This window comes from Paroedura picta, chromosome 10, assembly GCF_049243985.1.
Source record: "Paroedura picta isolate Pp20150507F chromosome 10, Ppicta_v3.0, whole genome shotgun sequence".
Classification (NCBI taxonomy): domain Eukaryota; kingdom Metazoa; phylum Chordata; class Lepidosauria; order Squamata; family Gekkonidae; genus Paroedura; species Paroedura picta.
In genome coordinates, this window is record NC_135378.1 from 15,582,311 (window position 1) to 15,609,002 (window position 26,692).

The 26,692-nt window shown below is 41.8% G+C and overlaps 1 protein-coding gene across 3 annotated transcripts in view; it reads right to left on the bottom strand.

Moving 5' to 3' along the window:
- RBPJ (recombination signal binding protein for immunoglobulin kappa J region) overlaps nucleotides 1-26,692 on the bottom strand; it is a 60,430-nt gene that overhangs the window by 18,628 nt on the left and 15,110 nt on the right. Inside the window, exon 1 of one of the 3 annotated variants that reach the window (XM_077301480.1) lies at nucleotides 22,481-22,749. The exons of the other annotated variants lie outside the window; for them this stretch is intronic. Coding sequence (XP_077157595.1) covers nucleotides 22,481-22,521 — 41 coding nt within the window. The 5' untranslated portion in view covers nucleotides 22,522-22,749. Of the gene's footprint in view, nucleotides 1-22,480; nucleotides 22,750-26,692 lie in introns of those variants that run through there. 3 annotated transcript variants of the gene reach the window in all.

Consider the following 26,692-nt stretch of genomic DNA (forward strand, 5'->3'; position numbering starts at 1 on the left):
TAAAAAGATGAATGAACAAATGGAAAGCATAAATGAGGAACAGAAAAATATTGTTAAAGTTCATGAGAATTTGATGGTTGAGCAGGCACGTCTGGAACTGCGACAGAGAGAAGGGACTTTGAGATTTCGAGGAATTAAGGAGGAGGAGGCTGAAGATATTAGAGAAAAAATGATTAAAATACTGGCTGAATTTATTAACATAACAGAGGAGGCTTTAGAAGTGGAAATAGACCGTGTATTCAGAGTGAACTCAAGATATTCTAAAATGAAAAATATTGTTAGAGATGTTTTGGTATTCTTTCTTCGGAAGAAAACTAGAGATGATGTGTTAAAACTGCATTTTACAAAAAGACTTGTCTGTGAAGGAAAGGAGATACCTATTATGAAGGAAATCCCCCTTAGTATTCTAAAAAGAAGAAGAGATTATGGCTTCCTGACTGAAGCTTTGAAAAAGAATGGAATAATTTTCAAATGGGAAGAAATAGAGGGAGTCTCCTTTAAATGGAAGACAAAAAAATATAGATTGACAACATTACAACAGGCAAGAGATTTTTGGCAGAAATTTGAAAGAGACTTTTCAACTGAAGAAGAAAAGACAGAAGAGGAAAATCAAGGATCAAGAGGATAAGACTCAAAACCTGTATTTTTGTTTATATTAATTATTGAATGATGAGTTATAAAATTTGGTCTTGGAACATTAATGGTTTGAATATACCACAGAAAAGAAAAAAGGTTTTTCATTACTTAAAGAACCAAAAGATAGATGTAGCTTGTTTGTTAGAGACACACATTAGGAAAAATAACAGTAATTTGTTAATTAATAAATCATTGGGTAATGAATTTATAGCTTCAAATAATGTTAAAAAGAATGGCATTGTGATGTATATTAATCCGTTATTATCTCCACAAAAAATTATCGAGGATGACAGAGGAAGATATTTAGGGGTGGAAATTAGTTGTCTAGGTAAGAAGATTATGATGTTAGCAATATATGCGCCAAATGAGAGAAAACAGAAATTTTATTATGATTTAACTAAAAAAATTTCATCTTTGGAATATGAAAGTTGGTGTTTAATGGGAGATTTCAATGGGGTTGTAAACTTAGAATTAGATAAAAAAGTAAGTAAATTGGTTAAGAATCCAAAAGGAAAGCTTCCTAAGCCTTTTTTTGATATGATAGAAGATTTGAATCTGATGGATATATGGAGATTGAAAAATGGGAACTCGAAAGGTTATACCTTTTATTCTGATAGACATAAGTCACTATCTAGAATTGATATGATCTGGGTTTCAGGAGATTTAGCTTTGAAAACATTAAAAGTCGATATTGAACCTAAAGTATTCTCAGATCATAATGCTGTATCAATGGTACTTAAGGATACGAACAGGGGGAGGATGATGTGGAGAGTAAATGAAGCAATATTTAAAAACAAAGATATGGTAGAACAATGTAAAAAGCAAATAAAAGAATTTTTCAAATTCAATTTAAATAATGGAGTCAAGAATTACATTGTATGGGACACTGCTAAGGCTTTTATGAGGGGTATTTTTATACAACTGAGTGCAAGATTAAAAAGGAAACAGCGAGAAAAGGAGAAAAAATTAATAGGTGAACTGAGAAAAATTGAAAAAGAAATTAAAGCAGACCCCTTTAATGATGAGTTAAGGCAAAAACAGAAAGATCTTCAAAGGCAGTTCTCTATGTTAATGGATTCTGATATGGAGAAAAAAATGAAATTTATTAAAAGAAATAATTTCGAATTTGCTAACAAACCAAGTAGATGGCTAGCTATTAAATTGAGACAAGAAAAGGCAAAAAGAAGAATAATAAAACTAAAAGATGGACAAGAAGTATTAACAGGAGAGAAAAATATTCAAGAACGTTTTGTTCAATTTTTTTCAAATTTGTATAGGGATCAGAAAATAGATGAAAAAATAATTGAAAGCTATTTAAGTCAACATAATGTAATGTCTATTACAGATGACCAACGGAGACTTTTAAATGCACCTATTACAGTAAGCGAAATTATAGAGAGTGTAAGAAGAAGTAAATTGAATAAAGTTCCTGGTCCTGATGGGATCTCAAATATCTTTTATAAAACATGTATAGATGAGTTACTACTGCCCCTGCAGATAACTATGAATGACATATTGGAAGGAATGGAAATCCCTAGTTCATGGAAACAATCGTATATAACGCTAATTCCCAAAGAGGAACAGGAGGTATTGGATGTCAAAAGCTACAGATCTATTGCTTTGTTAAATAATGATTATAAAATTTTCTCAGATATATTGGCTCAAAGGATGAAAAGTGTCTTAAAAGACTATATTAAAAAAGAACAATCAGGTTTTCTTCCTAAAAGACAAATTAAAGATAATTTAAGAATTGTGATTAATGTGATAGAATATTTGAATTTACATATAGATAAACCAGCAGCCTTAATTTTCTTAGATATAGAAAAGGCGTTTGACAACGTTAATTGGAAGTTTATGCAGAAATGCTTAGAAAAGATGGGATTAGGAGAGAAATTTATGAAAGGTATAAGAGTGATATATTCGGAACAGGTAACAAATATTAAGATTAATGGACAGTGTTCACAGATGTGTCATGTACGAAAAGGTACACGCCAGGGATGCCCTCTTTCACCATTATTATTTATCTTGGTTTTGGAAATATTATTGAATAAAATAAGGGAAGATAATGAGATTAAGGGGATAAAAATTAAGGGAGAAGAATTTAAAATTAGGGCCTTTGCAGATGATATAGTTCTGTTATTAGAAGATCCAATATCATCTTCTCAAAAAGCTTTGTCAATATTTCAGAAGTTTAGCTTAGTATCAGGGCTTAAAATAAATAATCAGAAATCTAAAATTTTGGCACTTAATATGCAAAAGAAGGATCAAATGACTTTAGAGGCAAAAACAAACTTTAAAATAGAGAAGAAAATTAGGTATTTAGGAGTAGTAATTTCTGGTAAAAATAATACATTGTTTGATAATAATTATAGAAAAACTTGGTGTGATATAAAACGAGATTTGGACAAATGGAGGAATTTACCACTGTCTCTGTTAGGTAGAATTGCAGCTATTAAAATGAATATTTTACCCAGATTGTTATTTTTATTTCAGGTAATCCCTATAATATCATCTGAGAAACCATTTAGAGATTGGCAAAAGGAATTATCAAAATTTATTTGGCAGGGAAGGAAACCACGAATAAAGTTAATAAATTTGTTTGATAGTAGAGAAAGAGGTGGATTGAACTTACCAAATTTAGAACTGTATTATCATGCTGCAAGTTTTGTTTGGATCAAGGACTGGTTAACGTTAAGAAATAATTATATTTTAAAGTTAGAAGGTCATGACTTAAAATTTGGTTGGCATGCATACCTCTGGTTTGGGAAAGCAGGAATACATCAAACATTTAAAAATCATTGTATAAGGCGGGCACTGTTTAGAACTTGGTCTAAATATAAGAACCAATTGTGGCCAAAAATTCCATACTGGGTGTCGCCACATGAGGCATTATATGGTAGGGAAAAATGGCACTCAGAGGAGTATCTAAAATATAGAGATCTGTTAGATTACTCTGAACAGCAAATAAAATTTAAACAGAAGGAAGATATAACAGTAGCAAGTGGTACCTGCAATTGGTTTCTATATAGACAGTTATATGACAAATTCAAAACTGATAGACAGGTTTATCAGTTTGAAAATTTAAAAAATGAGGCTGATCTGTGTATATATGAACAAGAAGAGAAATTAATTGCAAAGATCTACAATATGTTACTTAAAAAAGATACTGAGAAGGAAGTGATAAAAGAATCAATGATTCGTTGGGCACAAAATATAGGGCACACTATTAAGCTTCAGCAATGGGAGATGGTATGGAAAAGAGATATAAAATTTACATTAGCAACTAATATAAGGGAAAATTACTACAAAATGCTGTATAGATGTTATTTGACTCCGTTATTATTGTCTAAAATATACAAAAATGGTTTAACAAAATGTTGGAAATGTAAATTGGTTGATGGTACTTTTTATCACCTTTGGTGGACATGTCCAGAGGCAAAAAAATTTTGGGTACAGATCCATCAATATACTCGGAAAATAACAAAGCTTGACTTGAAACTTAAACCAGAACTATACTTATTAAATATTTTGGATCCTGAAATAGTAAAAGCAAGGAGAATACTATTACTTTACATGATTTCAGCAGCAAGAATAATTTATGCTCAATACTGGAAAAATGAAAAAATACCAAGTGTAAATGAATGGTTGGATAAGGTTAAGGAGTATGCAGAATTAGATAAGTTAACAATATTAATGAGAGACCAAATGCTAGATAGTTTTATAAAAAATTGGGAGCCATTTGTTAATTATCTTAAAAGTAATAAGGTAAATGAGAGTAGTATTATTGGTTATGTTGAATAAATTAGTTAAGACAAGGATGAAGTGTATTCTAAAGTAAACATTTATTAGTTGTAAATATGTATTTCATCATATTATTATTTTTAATTAAGGATATATATTATAATTATGAATGGTCAAGGAATGATTTAATTGTGAAATTTGGATTTTCAATAATATTTTTTGAGCATGTGGTATTCGAAAATTAAGGAACCGGATTTGTAGATGGTTGGGGGTCTTTCCTAAATGTTTTTGTTGTTGTTGTTGTTATTGTATGTTTTTGGCTTGTGGGGGAAGTGTCTTTATTATTAGTTGATATTGGGGGTTAAGGGGTGTAGGTAGTAATGCTTTATAGATTTTGTGTCTTTTGTGTGGTTGTGTAAAACTTTCAATAAAAATGTTAAGCAGAAAAAAAAAAAGAAATCAAGGGAAGGAAGAGTGGCTCATCTGGAAACTCTCTGGAATATGGCCTTAATGTCTTAAACAACAAAGGAAGATGGCCCAAGTGGCTGATATATGGCCAGAAGCCACCTTGGTAAGCCAGCCCTGGTACTGCTTACTTCAAGGAGAAATCTGCCATGTCAGGGCCACACTTAGTGAAGGAGATGGAGGAAAAGTTGGGCTTCACTTTATAGCAGGGGTAGTCAACCTGTGGTCCTCCAGTTGTCCATGGACTACAATTCCCATGAGCCCCTGCCAGCAAACACCCCTGCCAGCATTGCAGCTGAGCACTGCCAGCAACCATCCCAGACTATTGCTGTCAAGCATAGGCACTGAGCATGGTGAAGTTCAGAGTTTAGGCATGCGCCCCACCTTGAGCAATGAGCATCAGCTTTAGAGGTATGCTCTCACCACATTCCCAGCACCAAAGACAGAGTAGGCAGGAGGTTGGACATAAGGTCTGAAACTATATAGATGACATCACCTACCAATGCCTCAGGTGAATCTTTGATGCCATTGCTGGCATAGGATGTGAGACTGTACTCAGGCTTTTTCAACCAGGGTTTTGTGAAAACATGGGGTTTCTTGATGGCCTTGGGTTTCCTAAATGGGTGGGAGTTAATTAATTTATCATATATTTTTAAATTTTTAAAAGATTTTTCTGGTGATATGACCATATCAATCTGATCCGGTCTCCCAAAGTAGCCAGTGATAGGCTAAGGGTGGGTGGGAAGGGGAGGGCTGTGCACAGCTCTGCTTCCCAACCATATGCTGCATGATTGTTCTACTTCTGGGGTTTCTCAAAGCTTGAGTAGCGTTTCAGGGATTTCTCGATGGTAAAAAAGTTGATAAAGGCTGACTTAGGAGCCATGGGCCTAGGACTAGTGAATTGCAAGTCAGTAGTGAGGATGTAACAAATGTCCCTTTGGAACAAGAGGTCACCTGACATTGATGCCTTGCCTGAGTATAAGAATCCCCTGGCACAGCTCTTGGTGGCTGAATGGCTCAAATGAAGCAAGTGGCAACTGAACGCTTTGAGAAAGGAGGCAAAAAGCCGCAATACAGCAATGTCAACGTATAGTGTGCTGCAACATTATTCTTGGCTTTATCAGGGCTAAAACCCGGGGGGGGGGGTGTCTTCACTTTGAGGGTAAACAGCTATTCAGAGCTCAGGCATGCAATATGCTTGGGCATATTAGGATGTTCAGGTTGATGGCCACAACATTGGCAAAGGTCAGAACACAGGTTCTGAATAGTCAGGATCTCTCGGTATTCTGATTAGATGTACCAATCAAAGGCTACTCTACACCCCTCAAAATACAGGCTAAGGGGATGCTAGGAGTGGAAATTCCACTTAATCACCATGGAATCTGCAGTCTCAGCATTGAGGCCTGAAAGCTTATCCTATTGCCCCCAAGTGTGGGAAACAGTGACCCGGACAGAGCACTTGGTGTCATTTATAACTGTATGTGGTGCCAGCTCTGCATGATCATCTGTTTGGTTATTCATCATTCCTGATCAATTAATTGATAGCCATCCTCAAAGCAAATGCTGGTGCATACCTGTGTAGATGTGTATAGATGCGTATAGATATATGGAGAGAGATGAATAACAACACGAAGGAGTGAATCCAGAAGTCCTTATGTGCCTTACTAAGTTCAGAGGGGTCCAGGATTTCAGAATGTTATCAACAAGGTTGTCCCTCATTTATCTGGAGACTTATGGTTGGCCATAATCAATCTTAAGGACACTAGTTTATGAGCACTCAGATGTACAACTTTCCTGCATTTGTCCACAGTGCTGTTCATTATGTAGTGTGCTGCCTTTTGGCCTAGGATCCTCATTCACAACTTAGACTGCAATTGTAGTGGCTCACTTCTCACCACATAGTTGCTGAGAGTATCCATATTTCATTGACTGGCTGCTCTGGCAGGTCATAATTTGTGTCACAATGTGTATCCAATCTTCAGTTCTATATCATTCATGAGTCCTCTATGCTCATTTCATATTTAAGTGTGGAAATCATGGGTCTATATGAATTCCACTACAATTTTTGCAGTGTTTTCTATTGAAAAGATTGCTGAGCTTATCCCTCTGGAAAACAGATATTTTTTTTAAACAACAACTCTGTAAGGTAAGACAGGTTGAGGGAGAGTCACCATGCAACTTTCCATGGCAGAATAGAGATTTGAAGTAGGTTCTCCCAGATCATAGTCTGACATAGAGGGGAACACCTCTATGCTGTCTCCCATGACTCGGACACCTTCAACGATGATTTGTTTTATGGTTATGGAACACATGGTGCTAATATTATCAAAAAGGGTACCTGGTTAGGACATGAATGTAAACTATAAATATGATCATCAAAACACAGGGCTATTAATTGGGCCTCTGATTCTGTGCTATGAATGATTGAAGAACAGTGGGTCCTTTTGTCCATAGATGACTCAATGACAAATAGTTATATGAATGCTTGTGGGGTACACAGGTTCTTTGAGGTTATGTCACAAAGCCACAAGGCTTGGGTTCTGTGCAATACGCCCCTTGTTCATGCCTCTAACGGGGAAGCTCAATGTGCTTAGTGCTGGCCTCTGCAGCACATCTGTAACCGCTCCCGTGGCATTAAATAAAAGGGTAAGGGCAATGTGGGAGGAGAAAGGGCGGGCTCTGTCTGGAATAAAAACTCGGAGGTCCCAATCAGGAGCCGCGAAGCGGCTCCTGATTGGGCCCTCCGAGTGTCCATCCAGGGCCAAGCAGCCAATGGGGAGCCGCGCGAAGCACGGCTTCCCATTGACTGCTTGGCCCAGCCTTGCCTTGCCCAGCCGGGGAGTCACCGTGCAGACCGTGAAGGATGGCTGCGCGGTGAGTCCTCCGCCTGGGTTCTCCTCCCACTAGGGAAAGGAGCAGGGATGCCGCGTCGAGGACGCGGCCTCACTGCTCCTTTCCCGCTCTAGGGCCCTTGCTCGGGAGCCTTCTGCCACCCCCAGGCCACCTTTTAGCGTCCAGTACGCTGGGGAGCCCCTGGGAAGGGAGCCCCTGGGAAGGGAGCCCCTGGGAAGGCCGCCCCACCCCCCACCACCGCAAAGAGCCTTCTGCCGGGCCCCTACCTCCCTGGCTGCCTTTCTTCCTTCTCCCTTGCTTCCTCTACCTCTCGATCTCTTCCCCCCCAACTCCCCCTCCCAATTTGCCCCCCTTTGCGACTCCTCCCCCACGGACCCTTTAAATATCCCCCTACTTTCCCCCCACTCCCCTCCAACTCCACCTACCTGGCTGCCTTCCTTCCTTCTCCCTTGCTTCCTCTATCTCTTCCCCAACTCCCCCTCCCAATTCACCCCCCCACGGACCCTTCAAATACCCCCCTCCGTTTCCCCCACTCCCCTCCAAGTCCACCTACCTCCCTGGCTGCCTTCCTTCCTCCCTTGCTTCCTCTATCTCTCTATCTCTTTCCCCCCCAACTCCCCCTCACAATTCACCCCCCCCTCGTGACTCCCCCCTTCACACACACCTCTGTCCCCTTCCAAGTCCACCTATCTCCCTGCCTGCCTTCCTTCTTCCTCACTTCCTCTACTTCTCCATCTACTTCCTGCCTTTCTCCCTCTCACTTGCTCTCTTTCCCCCTTCCTCTCTAACACACTTCCTGCCTTCCTTCTTCTCCCTTCTATTTATCCCTTAACCCACCCCATTCCCTCCTTTCTCAATCCCATCCCTCCTTCCCTCTTCAACCTTCCTTTCCTCCCTTATTCTTCCCTATGCTCTCATGCACGGGTAGTCAACCTGTGGTCCTCCAGATGCCCATGGACTAAAATTCCCATGAGCCCCTGCCAGCATTAGCTGGCGGGGGCTCATGGGAGTTGTAGTCCATGAACATCTGCAGGCACACAGGTTGACTACCCCTGCTCTAGCGCCCACTGTATTTCAGCTACAGCGGACTTAATTTCTAGTATATACTGAATTGGATTGATACAGGGAAGATTAAGCAGTGGTATCAGTTGCATAAATGTGTCATTACTAATACCGCAAACAGAGCTCCTATTTTGCTGCAAGAAGCACTGCATACAGTCCACAGGGAGAGCGGTATAAAAATCAAATAAAATGAAAAAATTGCTGCACGAAGTAATGCAGGTTGTGCTCAGGGGCGGCAGCAGGCTAATAATCCACTGGGACCCCTTTTCATTTTAAATGGATTGCCCCCGCCCCACCCCCCCAGGGTTTGCAGGCGTGGTATTTGCAAATTCCAAACACACAGTGCACACCGTTTCTCTGAAATGCCTGATTGGCCAAATGGAGTGTGGTTCCCAGTGATGGAGAACATGCCAAGACACAGGTTCATCGCCTCTCTGACAGGACCAGGATCCCTACACCATCAACTACTTGTCAGGCAATTCCAACTGATGGTTTTATTGGGGGTTTAATGGTAAAAATATTGAGGGTAATACTGGGATTTAGATTTCTACCAATATCCTAACTGTGGGGAAAAATACGATGAAACCTTTTGTGGAAGCTGGTCGACTTACACTAATCTCCCAGTCAGAGTTTGTTCAGCGGAGTGAGAAAACCGTATATAAAAGCTGCCAGGTGACAACAGCAGTTTCCTAGTTAAGGTAAAGGTAAAGGTATCCCTTGTGCAAGCACCGAGTCATGTCTGACCCTTGGGGTGACGCCCTCTAGCGTTTTCATGGCAGACTCAATACGGGGTGGTTTGCCAGTGCCTTCCCCAGTCATTACCGTTTTACCCCCCAGCAGCAAGCTGGGTACTCATTTTACCGACCTCGGAAGGATGGAAGGCTGAGTCAACCTTGAGCCGGCTGCTGGGATCGAACTCCCAGCCTTATGGGCAAAGCTTTCAGATGGCTGCCTTACCACTCTGTGCCACAAGAGGCTCATTAGAAAGTTTCCTAGTTACTTTCTTCTTATTAAAAAAAATTACGTATATCATCTTCTGTAGTAATACTGAATATGTTATACTAGATGCAAAGCCCGTTTGCTTTGAAAGGCCCCCAACCCCATGGCACCGCTGCCGTGGGAGGCTCCCTTTAGGCCCCCCCCCCGTGGCGCCTCTGCCAGCAGCTCGCGCAAGTGAGAGACCTGTGGGGCCTAAAGGGAGCCTTCCACTTCATTAAAAGTTAATACATATACAGTTTGGAGCAGTGCAGTATGCACTTTTCCTTTCACAGAGTACATCCTTTTTGAATGGCCGTTAATTCAACCTGAAGGCTGGGGGAACTTGTAACCTCTCCTTATAGCCTTTTTCTAAGATTTCATCAGGATGGGATAATGTTAAAACCAAGTGTGGGTTTTCTTCTGGAAGTGGTGTCTAAATAACATTTAGGTCAAGAGGTCTCCCTCCCAACCTTCCCACCCTGAACAACAGTTACAGGTAAGTGCAATCTTATTTTCCTCGTTATTAGCAACTAGCCACCAATCATCAAGCTAAAGAAAAACCGAACAGTCCCTTTCTCTTAAGTAGGCCACTACCACAGCCATACATTTGGCAAACATTCCGGGTGCTGTAGCCAGACCATAGGAGAGAGAGGGTAATGTAGTGGTACACTTTAGTACTCTGTTGAAAGTTAAGAAAATTTCTATGTGAAAGATAAATAGAAGAATGAAAGTATACATTCTTGAGTTCCAGGACCACAAACCAATCCCCTTCACACAAAAATACTATAACAAATGAAAGGGAGAATATGCAACAGTTTGAAAATTTTATGAACTTATTCAATTGTCTTAAATCCAGAATTGGGCTCGGCCCTCTGTCTTTTTTGGTAGCAACAGAAAACCTGGAGAAAAACAAACTCTAAGACCCTCCTTGAACTTCAGCAGTTCCTTTCTGAATGTGTTGCTTTAACATTATCATGAGCTCAAGTTACAGGTTATCTATTGCTGTAGAAGAAGTGACACATGAGGAGCAACTCAAACATCAACATAACCTCAGGAAACAATTGAAGAAACCCACGAGTCTTGAGATAAGACTGGATTGTTGTTGTTAGGTGCGAAGTAGTGTCCAACCCATCACGACCCCATGGACAATGATCCTCCAGGCCTTCCTCAAAGTCCATTTAAGTTTGCACCAACTGCTTCAGTGACTCCATCCAGCCACCTCATTCTCTGTCGTCGCCTTCTTCTTTTGCCCTCAATCGCTCCCAGCATTAGGCTTTTCTCCTTCCTTCTCATGAGGTGGCCAAAGAATGTGAGTTTCATCTTCAGGATCTGGCCTTCTAAGGAGCAATCAGGGCTGATCTCCTCTAGGACTGACCGGTTTGTTTGCCTTGCAGTCCAAGGGACTCACAAGAGTCTTCTCCAGCACCAGAGTTCAAAAGCCTCAATTCTTTGACGCTCGGCCTTCCTTATGGTCCAACTTTCACAGCCATACATTGCAACTGGGAAGACCATAGCCTTGACTAGACACACTTTCGTTGGCAGGGTGAGGTCTCTGCTTTTTTAAATGCTGTCTAGATTTGCCATAGCTTTCCTCCCCAAGAGCAAGTGTCTTAATTTCTTTGCTGCAGTCCCCATCTGCAGTGATCCTGGAGCCCAGGAAAATAAAATCTGTCACTACCTCCATTTCTTCCCCATCTATTTTCCAGGAATTGAGAAGGCCGGATGCCATGATCTTCGTTTTCTTAATGTTGAGTTTTAAGCCAACTTTTGCATTCTCCTCCTTCACCTGCATCAAAAGGCTCTTTAGTTCCTCTTTGCTTTCTGCCATTAGAGTGGTATCATCTGCATATCTGAGGTTGTTAAGACTGGATAACCTATCCCTAAACGCTACAACCTCTGGAATCTCCAAGCTGGTTAGTCAGAATTCTGCCTTTTGGGATGGTTGTTCCCTCTGAACATTCTCCTCAAATTCAGGGTGTGAGGTCCCTTTGTTTTTCTGCAAAGGGGATGGGAAAATGCATTGAGAATACACAGTATTGAAACAATTGTTGATGCTACTGGAAAAGCTGCTGAAAATGACACTGGCCCTGATAAAATGAGGTGGCAAATACATACTGGTGCTCCATGAACCTTGAAACAATTGTTGATACTGCTGGAAAAGCTGCTGAAAATGACAATGGCCCTGATAAAATGAGGTGGCAAATCCATACTGGTGCTCCATGAACCTGAAGCAAATGAAAATATACTCAAGGATTTCGCTGTCTGGCTATTTTTCATAATGTCTGTCAAGACCTCATTTATAGGATGGGAGAAGAATGAAGCACATTGAAACGGCAGTCCTTGAACCCACAGCACATTTCAACCAGCAATGTAGTATTTCAGAGCCAGGAGTCTCATTGGATCACCACTCCAGAAGCCATGGATTGTTTACCCACATTGATCTCCTAGCTGGATTGTTTCAGCTTGGATCAAGCTTGCAAGCGATATTTAGTATTCTAGGCTTTCCCATACAAATGAGTTTTGTGGTTCATCAATACTAAGATCTGGAAACCCATAAAATCTGAGTAAAGTTGGCTATTTGGTCTTTGGATTTGTTCTCTGAGGTCCTAACCTCTATGTCTAAAGCTTTAACCATCCATGTCATCTGTACCCCACATAACTTCAAGTCTTCATTTGTAGATACAGGAGTGGGACCTTTGAAAGTGACATTTAGAGACAGTATGGTTGGCAGGATGCAAAGACAATTTACCTCAGTGTGAGGAAATTTATACAGCAATTATTATTGCAGACGATCCTAGTTGTCCAAGCAGGGATGTTGGATTTATCAGTGATGTTTGAGAAGGAGCACAAGCTCTCTAGGTGTAGAGATGGGAGAAGCCAGATTCTTCTCAGCATTAGGCACTGTAGCAGGTACAGGTTCCCTCCTGTGAGCCTTAGCAACAGAATCACTTTTGTCCTTGTGCTTGTTCTTCAACTGGGAGAGGGGTTCAGAATGTGATCAGCACTGTTCTGACGTGCTTGGTTCTGAAGATGGGGGATCTCCAAGTCTTCATTTCGTGACTGAAGAGGTTCACATCTGTGGAACTGCAGTCAACTTAAAAGTAGGTCCTACTGGAATGGATTAATCCAACTGTAGGCTGGGATATCTTGTGCATGGCTAAAACAGAAAGGTCCAGAGTCAAACCTTGAGCTGGGAAGCTCTGTCTGAGCAGGCTTTTGCTGTGAACCTCTGGCAAATCTCACAGATTTCCACCATGAGACAGAGTGAATACTCACTGGATGTGGGCATTTTCATACAGCATTCAGTTCGCTTCATCACCATTTGGGACTACAAGACAACAAAATACTCCAACATGGAAAACTAGATAGGTAGTTCAAATCATGACAACTCTGTACCCCTGCCTTTCTCAACTTTTTTTTACCACTGAGAAACACCTAAAACATTCTTCAACCTTTGCGAAACCCCAGAAGTGGTGCATAGTTGTGTACATGCCCACTTGAGGTCCCTCCCCCCACACCCCCAGGCCTATCATTGGCCATTTTGAGAGGGGGTGGGGCAGGTCAACATGACCAAAAGAAGAACTGAGGGAGAGGTACAGGTAACACCTGCGGTGAAAAAAAATCACACATCATGGCATGGGGCACCCACATTTTAGGAGTTTTAAAATTAGGAACAAGATATCTGCAGGTGGCCTTTGTTGTCAGCCCCAATGTTACATCAGAAGACTGAAGATGAACATGAAATTCCATCAGGGGGGGCACTATTTCCATCTCAGAAATGGCTTTGCATGAACGTGTTTAGAAAGAAGTATACCACTAAATGGTGTATCAATATAAGTTAACACTTCAGCCTATCTTCAGAGGGTGTTAAAGCTTAAGACCTTAGATCAACTCCTCCAACAAGCACAAAAAGGAGCCTCACAGATTCTAGACAAATACTAGGCATAACCTAGACACCTGAATGTCACTGGAAAATCCTGCAGACTTCAGGAAAACTCTGTCTTCACCAACCCGATTCACCGTGACTAGAAATAATGGAATGTGCTAAGGCTTCTGTGCTGATACTTCCAGGAGACTAAGAAACCAGCCAATGAGACACCACTAGGATCAGTTCAACTCACTCCCATTTGACCTTCTTAATGGCCTGGGAATCACAGGGGAAGGGCGGAATAGAAGTACAAAAAGAGGGGTTTATTTAACAGCTTCCTTTTAATGCATCCAGATAATGTAAATCATAACTACAGGAGTCAATGAATGGGAGCAGAGGAAATGTTGCTCTAAGTCAGCCATGAAAACAGTAACTTTACTGATGTGGAACACATCTTCTGGCACACCTCCTGGAAATGGGTATGGACATGCCAGAAGAGGCAGGGAGTCAGCTGCCAGAGAAGCCCAAGGCCATGGCATTGGAGGGGGCTGAGGCAATGGCTGTGCTGCCAGCAGAGGCCCAAACAGTGGTGGTGTTGGCACAGGCAGACTGTGAGAGTCAGACTGTCACTAATATTTATTCATTTATTATGTATTGCTTTTTAATACCACCCCTCCCATATTATGGTGCCATGTGGGTACCCATGGCTGTGCTATTTCTCTGAAGGTATAAACTATTACTGTTGAACAGAGCAGTTGGTCAAGTCAAGTAAACAGGGTCTGGTATTTACACTTGCTGATGCACTATCTAGGGATAATGTTCTGTATACATCTCTATGGCTGATGCCGCTATACAGATGCTCAGCATCCTTGGCTGCTAAGATGTTTTCCAGGAAGGTGTCAATGGACTGCAGGTTCCTCAGGAAATAAGTTTCTTTCTGTAAGTAACTTTGGATGCTGACGGCATAAGGTCTGAGGTTGAAGTCCATACAGCCAGACACCCCTGAAGTGATAATACCAACACCTGATTAGAAGAAGAGTTGGTTCTTATATGCCGCTTTTGTCTACCTGAAAGAGGCTCAAAGCGGCTTACAGTAACCTTTCCTTTCCTCTCCCCACAACAGACACCCTGTGAGGTGGGTGAGGCTGAGAGAGCCCTGATATCACTGCTCTGTCAGAACAGTTTTATCAGTGCCATGGCGAGCCCAAGGTCACCTAGCTGGCTGCATGTGGGGGAGTGCAGAATCGAATCTGGCATGCCAAATTAAAAGTCCACACTCCTAACCACTACACCAAACTGGGTGTGCTAGGTTTCTGCGCCTTCCTTCTAACCTTATATTATAACATCCAATAGCAATACATTCTTACCTACAAGGCATTTTCAGTATCATTTGTCCTTTCAGTGATTTTGAGTGAATATGTGATCAAATCCTACTCAAACCGTCTCACTGGCAAAGTTCAAGTTTTGTTTTGTTTTTTTTAGTTTGTTTTGAGGCCCAAATTTGTCACACAACTTTGTACCACTTCTAGTAAACCTGCTGACCTCTCTGCGACCGTGTCATCTCAGTCACTTCACAGAGATCATAAGCAGGCCAATGTCACAACACAGCACACCGTAAAGGCAAAAAGGACAACAGCTACTATGCCCCAGCTAGTTTTTTATCTTACTACAAACAAATTGTAAAGTCCAAGGCTCTGTCTACGTAAATGCTCAGTGTTGTGCTCCAGAACATCAATACCATGCTGGAGCCTACAATTTTTGGCCCTTGCTTTGAGTTGGGTACTTATTAGCTTCCTGTTGTAATCCAGCTATTTCCAATGCTACATTATTTTCAGAGTTACTGTTTGCTTAGTACAAATGCTGATTCTTCAATTGCTCAAGATCTAGAAGCTAATATTCTAGCTTTAACTATACAGCTGCTTAACAAAAAGCTGTGTTTATTATTTCTGCTGCTATTTCCCAATTTGCAAAAACTAAAACAGAGACAGATTGAGAAAGTTCATTTCTGCATAACATCCCAAGTAATTTACGAACAACATTTGTCTATGTTAATTGTAACAATGAGGAAAATAATTTCTTTCATTGCATTTGAGGAAGTGAGCTCTGGCTCATAAAAGCTCATGCTGGAATAAATAGTACTATTCTCTAAAGTTCCACTGCTCTCCAGTTTTGCTTAACAAAGCCAAAGCCAGCTCTGGAGATTCTTTTAAGAGCTCTTACAAGGCCTGTAGAAAGAAATATGGTATCACATTGAGAATAAAAATTTGTGGGGAAATACAATGGTTTTGCCAATTTATTCCCACCCACCCCCAAGAGCCAGATAAACTCTGCAAATTAAAAAATGGAAGTAAACCCTCAGGAAGTGGCATTTTCAGAAATGTCCATGGCTGCTGGCTGTTTGGCCTCTAGCTTCAGCTAATAGCTGTCCTTGTTCAGGAATCTGGATAAAAAGTCCCATCAGTACGCAGGTAGGAGATCCTATATACTCAGAGGACTTGGTGTACACAGAAATATGACTTTGGAAATTACTGAAAGAAAAAGGGGAACACACATCCCCCTGCAACGTCCTGATGACCATGTTCTGGGACATGGAACACCGAGAGAAGCTGTATTTCGATTGTATCAATGATTTTCTTGCTCATACATGTTTTCTTGTAGTGTGCGCTCACACAAGGTTCAGCTATTGGTGAACTCAGATTGCAAATTATAGAAATATTCAGTTTATTGCCTTTTAATAGCAATGAGGAATTTTGGCCTTCTAATCTTGATTTAGAAAAGATAACGAGCACATAGAAGTATTCTTAGATGCATGTGTTTGATTATGTCAGCAATAGTTAAGAACCAATAATTTATTGAGATGAGAGATTTAGCAGAAAATAAGGCTTCTATCCTTATTCATTGTTGTTCCTCTATATATTTCTGAAATAGCCTAGGGGGTGGGATGTGTCCGGCTGTCCAAGTTGGAATAGGGGCCAATCAGGGTGCAGTCAGCTTTGCCTTGATTGGCCCTGCCCCTGCAGCTCCTGCCCTCCGTCCCTGGACTCTAGCCTCTTTGCTCTCAGACACCTAAGTGCCTGGAGCCAGCAGCAGGTGAGAGGGCCCTGGGCAATGGGTCGTGGTAGAGGGATTGCTAACGAGGGCCTCCCAGCTCCCGCCTAGCCCAGCTCCCAGGGGAGGGAGCCCTTTCAAGGCCTGTTCTTGGGAATGGGCTTTAAAGCTAGTTTTTCTATAAAAATGTAATGATAGAATAAGCAAATTAGGTATCTGTGGATGGAATTCTCAAAAGAGATTAGGTGAGATTTCTCTTTTTCTCTGTATGTGACTTGAGTTTATAGAATGTTTTGTAAGAACAGTTTTAAGACAATAGCCTGAAAGCTGATTTGCTTTAAGGTTTACTTTAATATGGTTGAGAAATAGTGGGAGCTTTGATCATTTTAGCATTATTTTTACAGTGGCTACAGAGCTATTTCTCACATGCTTCTATTATTTTAAGGTCTTGCCTATTTTTTTTATTCTTTACAATAAAATATAAAATTCTCTGAAGATTTTCTGTCTGGTTTTCTGGTATTAGTTCAAAGAACAGCATTCAGAGTTAAGACATTTACAATACCTTAGAAAGCTAATTAGTCCTGATTCTCTATTGGGATGCAGGAGTAAAACATTACAGGAAGAGAGGTAGGACTGCTCTAGCACTTAACGAATCCTGCGAAGGGGAGTCCCTGACAAGTGGGACTGGATTTCCAAGTTCTTGTTCCCCATCTATTATAAGCCTCCAGCATGTCCCCCCGCCCCCTTATACAAAAATCAAACAGATGTTCTGAACAAACATTTTGGACTTTGCGATATGAATGAAACAAATGAAACGCAATGCTGATAAAACTGACATGCCATTGGACTTGGGAGAACCAATCAGCTAATGGGGAGTCAGCCCTTTCTACATGAGGTTGCACAATTCCTACAAGAATATGCTTGTAGCTGAAGGATGCTACAAAATTTGTAGATACACTTAAGAGGCATAAATAAAATATCTGTAGTAAATAACCATTCTGCTTTTGTGCCAGCTGTAGTCTTTCCTTGAAAACCCAAAACTGGCCATGGCTCTTCATACTCCTAGATTACATCTAGGTTGTGTAAGAGAGTAGGATTCATGTATCAAACTATGAGACTTGAATTCTAAGTTCAATGAGTGACTCTAGAGCAGGGGTAGTCAAACTGCGGCCCTCCAGATGTCCATGGACTACAATTCCCAGGAGCCCCCTGCCAGCAAATGCTGGCAGGGGGCTCCTGGGAATTGTAGTCCATGGACATCTGGAGGGCCGCAGTTTGACTACCCCTGCTCTAGACCAATCACTCTCTCAGCCCACCTACATACTGGGCTGTTATAAGGATAAAATGGGGCAGGTATGTAGCTTCAACTCCTTTGGAAAAGAATGGAATCATTTTTTAAAACCCCTCCTGAAAGTGCATGGGCATTGCTGCCCAGTTCCACATGAAATATGGATGAGGGTTTATATCAGGATTTATCTTAGAGGTGTGGAATGAAAAATTCTCCAATACTTGATTTTTTGCAGAAGATCTGCCATTTTTTCCAAAGATTAATTATTCTATAACAGTAACCACAATGGATGCTGTTGCCAATACAGTGTCAAACAAACTTAGCAGTTTCAAAGCAGCAGTTATTTCTTTAAAATAACTATTCCTATGAACAGATTCAAGTGGGTCGCCGTGTTGGTCTTAAAGGCGCTACTGGACTCTATTTTTGTTTTATCTGTAGGAATGGTGCATGAGTAAACATGTTTTGTCAATGTGCAAATGGAGAAGAGATCCACCACAAATACATACAGTAATCAAGATGTTAAAAAACCAATTCAGTAATTTGTCTAACTGGCTATGCAGGTCAAATAAAAAACAGTTAACATTTCTATTTACGTGTCACATCTCACAAAACAAAATACAGGGATTACTAAGCTGATTTGGTACCGCCAAGTGATGCTACAGAGCAGACTTTCTCAACCAGGGTTTTGCAAGGGCCCTAGGAGAGTTTTTCGATTGGGTGGGAGTTAATCTTACTTCCCCTCTAAAATCTTTGTAGTGGGACCTGGAGTAATTTAATAAGTGGGAAGGACAAGGGGAAATTACAGCTTTTGCAGGACTCAGCTGGCATTTCTCTCCCTTTTCACTGATCAAATCTATAAGGAGGGAGAAGAATTGAACTACTCTTATATTTCACTTGCAATAGTAGGTCTTATTAAATTTACCTTTAGTAAATTTATTGTGAAAGAGCAGCAGAAGCTACAATAAACTCCAAGAGGTTTTCCACCTAATTTACGTCACAAGTCAGTCTGAGGCAGACAGAATGCTCTGCACCACCCAGATGTCAGTACATACCTCCACAAGAACAAAACTGAACATGAGCTATTGAAAATCTACTTGACAAAAACAGTGACTAAAGCATCAGTGCTATGTGCAATTACTTTCAGAGTAGGAGCCTTAAACACGAGGGACAGTCCTCTGAAGAGCCCTGCATAGGAGTGGGCCTGATTAAATGGAATCAAAAAGCTGGAGTTCATATAAGCCTGTGCCAGAAATAAATGCAGAAATAAAATTCTAAGGATTTCTAATAAATTGCTCTGAAAAATTAAATGCCAGAAACAGAAATTAAATGCCAGAATATAACACAGACTTACTTCCTAAAAGGCAAATGGAATTTGGGGCTGTATTAAAAGAAGCATAGTGTCCAGATCACGTGAGGTGATCTTAACACTTTACTCTGCTCTGGTAAGATCTCATTTCAAGTACTGTGTTCAGTTTTGGGTACCACAACTGAAAAAATATGTAGACAAACTGGAGCAAATTCAGAGGAGGACTACGAAGATGGTGAGGGGTTTGGAGATCAAGTTTTATGAGGAAAGGTTGAAGGAGTTTGGTCTGTTTAGCATGGAGAGAAGATGACTAAGAGGTGATATGATAACCATCCTCAAATACTTGCTGTCCTATAGAACAGTGGTCCCCAACCTTTTTGTCACCGGGGACCGGTCAACGCTTGACAATTTTACTGAGGCCTGGGGGGGGGGGTAGTCTTTTGCTGAGGGACATTGCTGCCGCCTGAGCCCCTGCTCCACTTGCTTTCCTGCTGGTGCCCCTGACTTCCCGCCACCAACTGGGGGGCGCTGCCAGCAGCAGCAGCACAGTGGCACGCCAAGGGGGAGCCCCAGCCATGGCAGCCACTGAAGAGCACCAAAGGTGAACCAGTGGCATAGTGGCAGGGCAGCCCCCGAGGCAGCAGCCGGAGAAGAGGATGAGGAGGAGCCGCGGCCAGGTACCGACTGATCTATGGACTGGTACTGGTCCCCGGACCAGGGACCACTGCTATAGAAGATGGAGTTGTTTTCTGTTGCCCCAGAGGGTCGGACTAGAATCTATGGGTTGAAATTAATTCAAAAGAATTTTTGGGTAAACATCTGGAAGAAGTTCATAGAGCAGTTTCTTAGTGAAACAGGCTTCCTCAGGCAGTGGTGGGTTCTCCTTCTTTGGAAATTTTTAAACAGAGGCTAGATAGTCATCTGACAGAAATGCTGATTTTATGAACTTAGGCATATTGGGAGTGGGTGGGCAGGAGGGATGTGCCAGTGTTTGTCTCTTGTGGCCCTTCTTTGAGAGCCGGTTTGGTGTAGTGGTTAGGAGTGTGGACTTCTAATCTGGCATGCCAGGTTCAATTCTGCGCTCCACCACATGCAACCAGCTGGGTGACCTTGGGCTCGCCACGGCACTGATAAAACTGTTCTGACTGGGCAGTGATATCAGCGCTCTCTCAGCCTCACCCACCCCACAGGGTGTCTGTTGTGGGGAGAGGAATGGGAAGGCGACTGTAAGTCGCTTTGAGCCTCCTTCGGGTAGGGAAAAGCGGCATATAAGAACCAACTCTTCTTCTTCTTCTTCTTCTTCTTTGCATACCCAGGGAATTGCTGATTGCCACTATGGTAGGTGAATTTCTTTCAGGTCAGGATGGATTCTGGAGATTTTTGGTGGAGGAATAACTTGGGCATGAAATTGGGGTCATTGTGGGTGGGCAGGTAGTTGTGAGTTCCTGCAATGTGCAGAGGGTTGGACTAGATGATCCTGGAGGTTGCTTTCAACTCTATGATTCTTCATATTCAGGTCTAGCTATAGGCACCAGCAGAGGAAGCTAAAGTCTTTAGCAAAAACATTGGTGGCAGAAAGTGCTTTCAACTCATAACCAAGATAGGGTGACACCTCATCGGGGTTTCAAGGCAAAAGATGGGCAGAGGTGGTTTGCCATTGTCTGTCTCTGCACAGCAACCTTGGACTTCCTTGGTGGTCTCCCATCCAAAAACTGACTAGGACTGACCCTGACTTAACTTTTGAGATTTGAGATCAAGCTTGCCTGGGCTATCCCGGTCAGGGCAGCAAAATAGGCAATTTCATTATTTGATAACTTTTGTGTTGAAGTTTATGCTGCATGCACCCAACAATCACATGACATTATTTATTACCCCTGCTTAATTCATAGCATAGCATTAACTATTCTGTTCCAAACAGACTCATCACCCCTCCAATGTAATATAATTCAGCTCAAGTTTAGGCCAACAGAGAAACTGAAATAAGAGGCATTAATTGTGGATGCAACATAAAGCTAAATTAATGAACCACACAACGAATTTGACAAGCTTAAAGATATATTAGTCCTTTACTCTCTTTTTTTTTTAACGAACATCCTCTTGAGATCCAAAACAAAACTCTTCTGAAATGGAAAAGACTTTCCAAAGCGGTTCTAAAGATGTTATTCTTAAGGTGTTCTTTTGTCTTAAAGATTTTACTGTTGCAAGAATGGCCACAACCATTTTGTTACATGCAGGACACCCAGTAGAAAGCAGAAAAAAAGGGAAGAACCTAACTAAACAAGCTTAATTTGGTCTGAAGCAATGGAACAAAGTTGGAGTCCAGTGGCATCTTTAAGACAAGAATTAAATTTATTGGGCTTAAAGGTGTCACTGACTAAAAAATTCGCCTAAACAAGCTTAAATAATCATATGTCCCTCAGAAGCAAATTGAAAATGCAGTGGCAGAGCCTTTTGGGTCATGTGTAATTATGGACTGCAAAAGTGTTGCAATCAAAGTTTAATTAAGGTTTTCTGTTCAGGTGTATGAACAAGAGTCATTCTTTCCAGAACTGTCACCTGCAAAGTACCAACATGCACAAAGAAAAGATATCTACTTAAACTGTTTTCCCTCAGAAAGGAACAAAGAATCCAAACATGCATAGGAAACAAATATTTTATCACTTACTATTATTGTATTACAAGCGGGAGGAGGGTGCAGTTAGAAAATACTTCTGGTAAAGAACTAGACTGCCTGCCTGCCAAGATCCAGGGCTAACTGAGGTTTCCTTCTCAACTAGCCATGAACCTTAGAAATCTGGCACTTTATTGCAATGGTGCTACCATCCTATTTACAACAATTCAAAGACAGGTGAGCAGGAAGGCACTTATCTAGTCCAGAATCTGAGTGTTATATTGTGAGGGAACTATTATTTTGATGTCCCATCTATACTACATGGGAGAACTAGAGGGGGGGGGGTGGAGTCATACGTTTCACACACATTTCCCTGACTCCATTTTTCACACACACATCCTTTTTGAAATGCCCTGACCTTTGCCACTGAAAATCTTTGAGATGGACAATTCATTAGGAAGTACTTAATGAAACAATTCATTAGTGAGTGCTTTTCTTCTGATCTAAATAATAAACCCAGGAGTCTTCCACACAGCATACTAACATCTACTAATATTGAAAAACAATCTTTTTCTCCCCCCCACCCCTTTTAAATGATGCTCACCTGCCCTCAACATTCCATACCTTTTTGGAGGGTAACAAGGGTTCAGTTCTTGTTGTACCATAGTAGTTGTATGTGTGAATGGAGGGGTCTTCTTAATTTACAAAAGAGCATGAAGATGTCAGGAGGGAAGGCAGCATGGTATAGCCCAATTTCATCAGATCTTCGAAGCTAAGTAGGGTTGGTACTTGGCTCAAGGACTACCACAAAAGACTCTACAGAAGAAGGCAATAGCAAATTACTCACCGTGAATGGACCATTCTTCTGCAAGTTCAAAAGGACACCTCAATGGGTGTTTCCCGATTCTGGGAGGAAAGGGTAATTTCAACTACCTGCTTCCTCTGTGGTGAGAGGCACACTTCAGTCTGATTATCCGAACCTCGAGAATTGATGCGCTTCCAAACCTATAACATAACTTGCTTCGGAGTGAACAAACAATATCTAGAACCTCCAGAGAAAACAGTGCCTGCTTGTCAAACTGTGCTGATTACTCTCTATTTGTCCTATCTTGTGTGCGATAACTACTTTCGTGATTTGTGCATGGTCAGAGTCTGTGTGCGTAGTGTTTGGCTTAAATTTCTGCATGTACGTGTACAGATGTTGAGGAGCTGGGCATGACTGGGCGGGATAAGGTGTCCTCCTGAACTTGTAGATGAAGGACCATTGATGGCGAGTAATCAATGGTTGCTCTCTCTGAGAGACAAGAGGATGCCTCAGTAGGACTCGAAAGAGCAGTCCCATCACCTTAAGGGTGGGTGTCGTGGATCTTAGTCCTCGATCACATGTTGCAGAATGGAACAGTCAAATGCTGCTTCTGAGGCACTAAGTAAGTGTAGTTTGTAGTGTCTGATAAACGTATTTATGTTAGACCATGTGGCTGTTCTACAGATTTGCTCAACTGAGACTCTCTTGGCCAAAGCAGAACTGAAGCAGAACTTCAGATGGAGTGTGCTGTAACGCCTATGGAAAGAGTTACCGGCTGAGCCTTGAAGGCTTCTGTGATGCAAGCTTTAAGTGTGCTACTGATAGAAGCGCTGGACATACGCTGACCCCTCTGTGGAAAGGAAACACTGATGAAGAGAATTATGTGCTGTGTCTTTACAATGAAGGCTTTGAGCACTCATGTCATGTCAATTTTGTGCCACAGCACCTCTTTAGGGTGCTTTGGTTTGGAGCAGAAATTAGGGAGAACTATTTCCTGTTTCCTATGAAACTGTGTGTTTATCTTTGATTTAAATGTAGGATCTGTCCTAAGCACTATCTTGTCTGAATAGAACTGGCATAGTTCTTTCCTTATGGATAGTTCTCTGAGCTCTGACACTCTTCTGGCTGACTTTACTGCCACTAGGAAGTGTGTCTTCATCCTCAAAGTCTGGAGACTAATGCTATCAATTAGTTCAAATGGTGCTTTAGTCAGTGCTGTCAGAATTGTATTTAACTTCCAGGAAGGGAACCTGTGGGAGACTGGTGGATCCTTGTGAGCAGCTCCCTTCAAGAAACGCATGATATGCAGATGCTTGGCCAGTTACAGTCCCTGGCTGCCAACAAGATGGAGGACAGTTCCATGAGCTGCTTCCTAAGGGTTCTTGAGTGGAAGCCCTGGTCCCGGCCTTCCTGTAGGAAGTCCAAAATGTTCACAATGGATGCTTTCATGTAGTTGATTTTTTTTCTCCTTGCCCACCTGACAAATGCCTTCCAGGCAGATGCACATATATGGTTAGTTGACAGCCAAGAAGCAAGTATGGTGTCTGACACTGATTCCGAATGTCTCTTAGCCTCTACCTTTCAATTTCCAAGCGGTCAGACACCACCACTCTGGTTTGGGATTTACCACCAGACCCTGTTGTAATACGTCTGTGCAGACCAGTAGTTCGAACGGGGCCTCTGTTGACAGGTTGATCAGTACGGTGTACCAGGGTCACTGTGGCCTGTCTGGTGCCACTACAATCACCTAGATGTTTCCACCTTCCTGAGAAAGCTTGAGATGACTGGTAGCGGGGAAAGGACATATAGGAGGCTGCATGGCCACTCAGCTGTCATGGCATCTATCATGTCTGCTTTGGAATGAAAGTACCTTGTGCAGAATCTGGAAGTCTGGTTATTGCCTTTTCAAGAATTGGGAGGGCGAACCTTTATACTATCTTGGGGAACATATCCTTTTTTAGCTGCCATTCTGACTCTACCAATATGTGTCGACTGAGGTAGTCTGCCTGTAGGTTGTTTGTGCCCTATATGTGTTCTGCTCTGATGGAGTGTCTCTCTGTGCCCAGGCTAGAAGTTTGCCCTTTTGTAGGGTTGCCTACCTTGAACCCCTTAGTGATTTAGGTATGCCTTGGTGGCTACATTGTCTGTCCTTATGTGTTGACTCTGAACTGCATTTTGGAAGTGCTTGAGTGTTAACAGAATAGCTTTGAGTTCTAACAGATTTAAAGGAGACTTGGACTCCTGTGTTGACCATCTGCCCTGAGCATTCTGGCTGCCCAACATTGCCCCCTAGCCCTGAAGGCTGGCATCTGTGTAAATCTGGACTTCATGACTGACCCAGAAGGCTTTGCCCTGGAGCAGGCTGGTATGTAACATCCACCGAACTAGCAATCATTTTATTGTTGTGGGGAACTTGAGCATCGTATCTATTTTCTTCATGCCCCTGTACTGGAAAGGTCTGAGTAGTTCCTGTAGCTGTCCGGAGTGGAAGTCCCCACTGAACCGCATCCATGTTGGACACCAGTAGACCCTGGAGACTGGCTAACTGGAGCAGCCTTGAGTGTTTGCTCTTTATTACTGTAAAGGCCATCTGGATTGTTTTCTCTGCTCTCTTGGGTGACATGAATATTCTGTTTTAAATCATGTCTATGATGACCCCTAGGTGCTCTATTTGCTGTGTGGGAACCAGTGAGCTTTTTGCAAAGTTCACTAAGAACCAAAAGCACTGAAGGTGGTGAATTGTGTATTTCTGCTAATTCTCTGGAGGGGACCCTCATAAGCAGATTGTCAAAGTACAGATGGACTCTTACCCCCTTCCTTCTGAGAATTGCAAGAGCATTCACCAAAACTCTGGTAAACACTTGAGGTGATGAGACAGACTAAATGGCAGGGCCAGAAACAGTTTGGTCCTGTCACATGGTTGTGGTTCTAATATGTATCTTTCCACCACCACCTCACCTTATCCTGTGTATAGTTACCACTATGGGTCTTTGATGTGCTATCTACTGATGTGTAAATTGCCTGGCCTTCCTTTGAGGAACTGCTTTAGTATTGTAAATCATGTTGAAATGCATTGAAACATTCGTCTGTAAAGGTTGTGGAATCTCCAGTTCTCACCTGGATATTCCTAGGTCTGGACAAAGTCTATAAACTGACTAGAATGCTTTTCATCTGCATGCCTGTGTTATTCAGTTTGTTGTGGTCAGATGAGCAGACTGACTCTAGAGAATTCATTGTTTCTTTCCTTACTCATACATTCTCACCTCCCTTGTCCCCCTACTTTCTTGTCCTTGAATTCCCAGCTGCCTTGATTGTCTTTCCTTAGAAGCTTTCCGTGTTAACTGGATCTCACAGGTGTGTGTGTGGGGGGGGGATGGGTAAAGGGGTTAAATACTGTGTAACTGCACTGAAACCCCAGTGCTGACAATGTTTTGTTGAGTTAACTTGCTTGCTCTAGAATAAACCTCTTTCTTTCTTATCCAGTCAAAGACTGTGTTTTTCTTGGCAACAACGAAACCTTGAATTGGTAATGCTGTTCCTGGATGCAGAACCACAAGAACCTTCTGTTTGTGGAGTATACGGGTATGTGCAGGTATGCCTCGAGGTCCAAGCAGGTCAGGGACTCCCCTGGCTGTAATGCCTATGCACCTTTAGTGTCTCCATGTGGAAGTGTCTTAATTTTATGGACTTGTTCACAAATTTGAAGTCTAGGATCGCTCTTCAGTCTCCTGTTTTCTTTGGGACTATAAAGAAAATTGAGTATATTCCTTCTCTCTATTCGGGAAGAGGAACCGATCCTATTGCCTGAATCTCTAACAGGATCTCTATAGCCTGTGCAGTTCTCAGCCACTTGGTCAAATCCTTGGGATCTGTAAAAATTGATCTGGTGGAATGTTTGCAAATTCTATCTTGTAAGCTGCGTCCTGTACCCTGACCTTGTAAGCTGTGTCCTGAGCTGTGTCCTGTACCCATGCCTCTGTGTGTGGGAACTTCCATGTTTTGGCTAAGGCTTGAAGCCATACTCTTCAAGT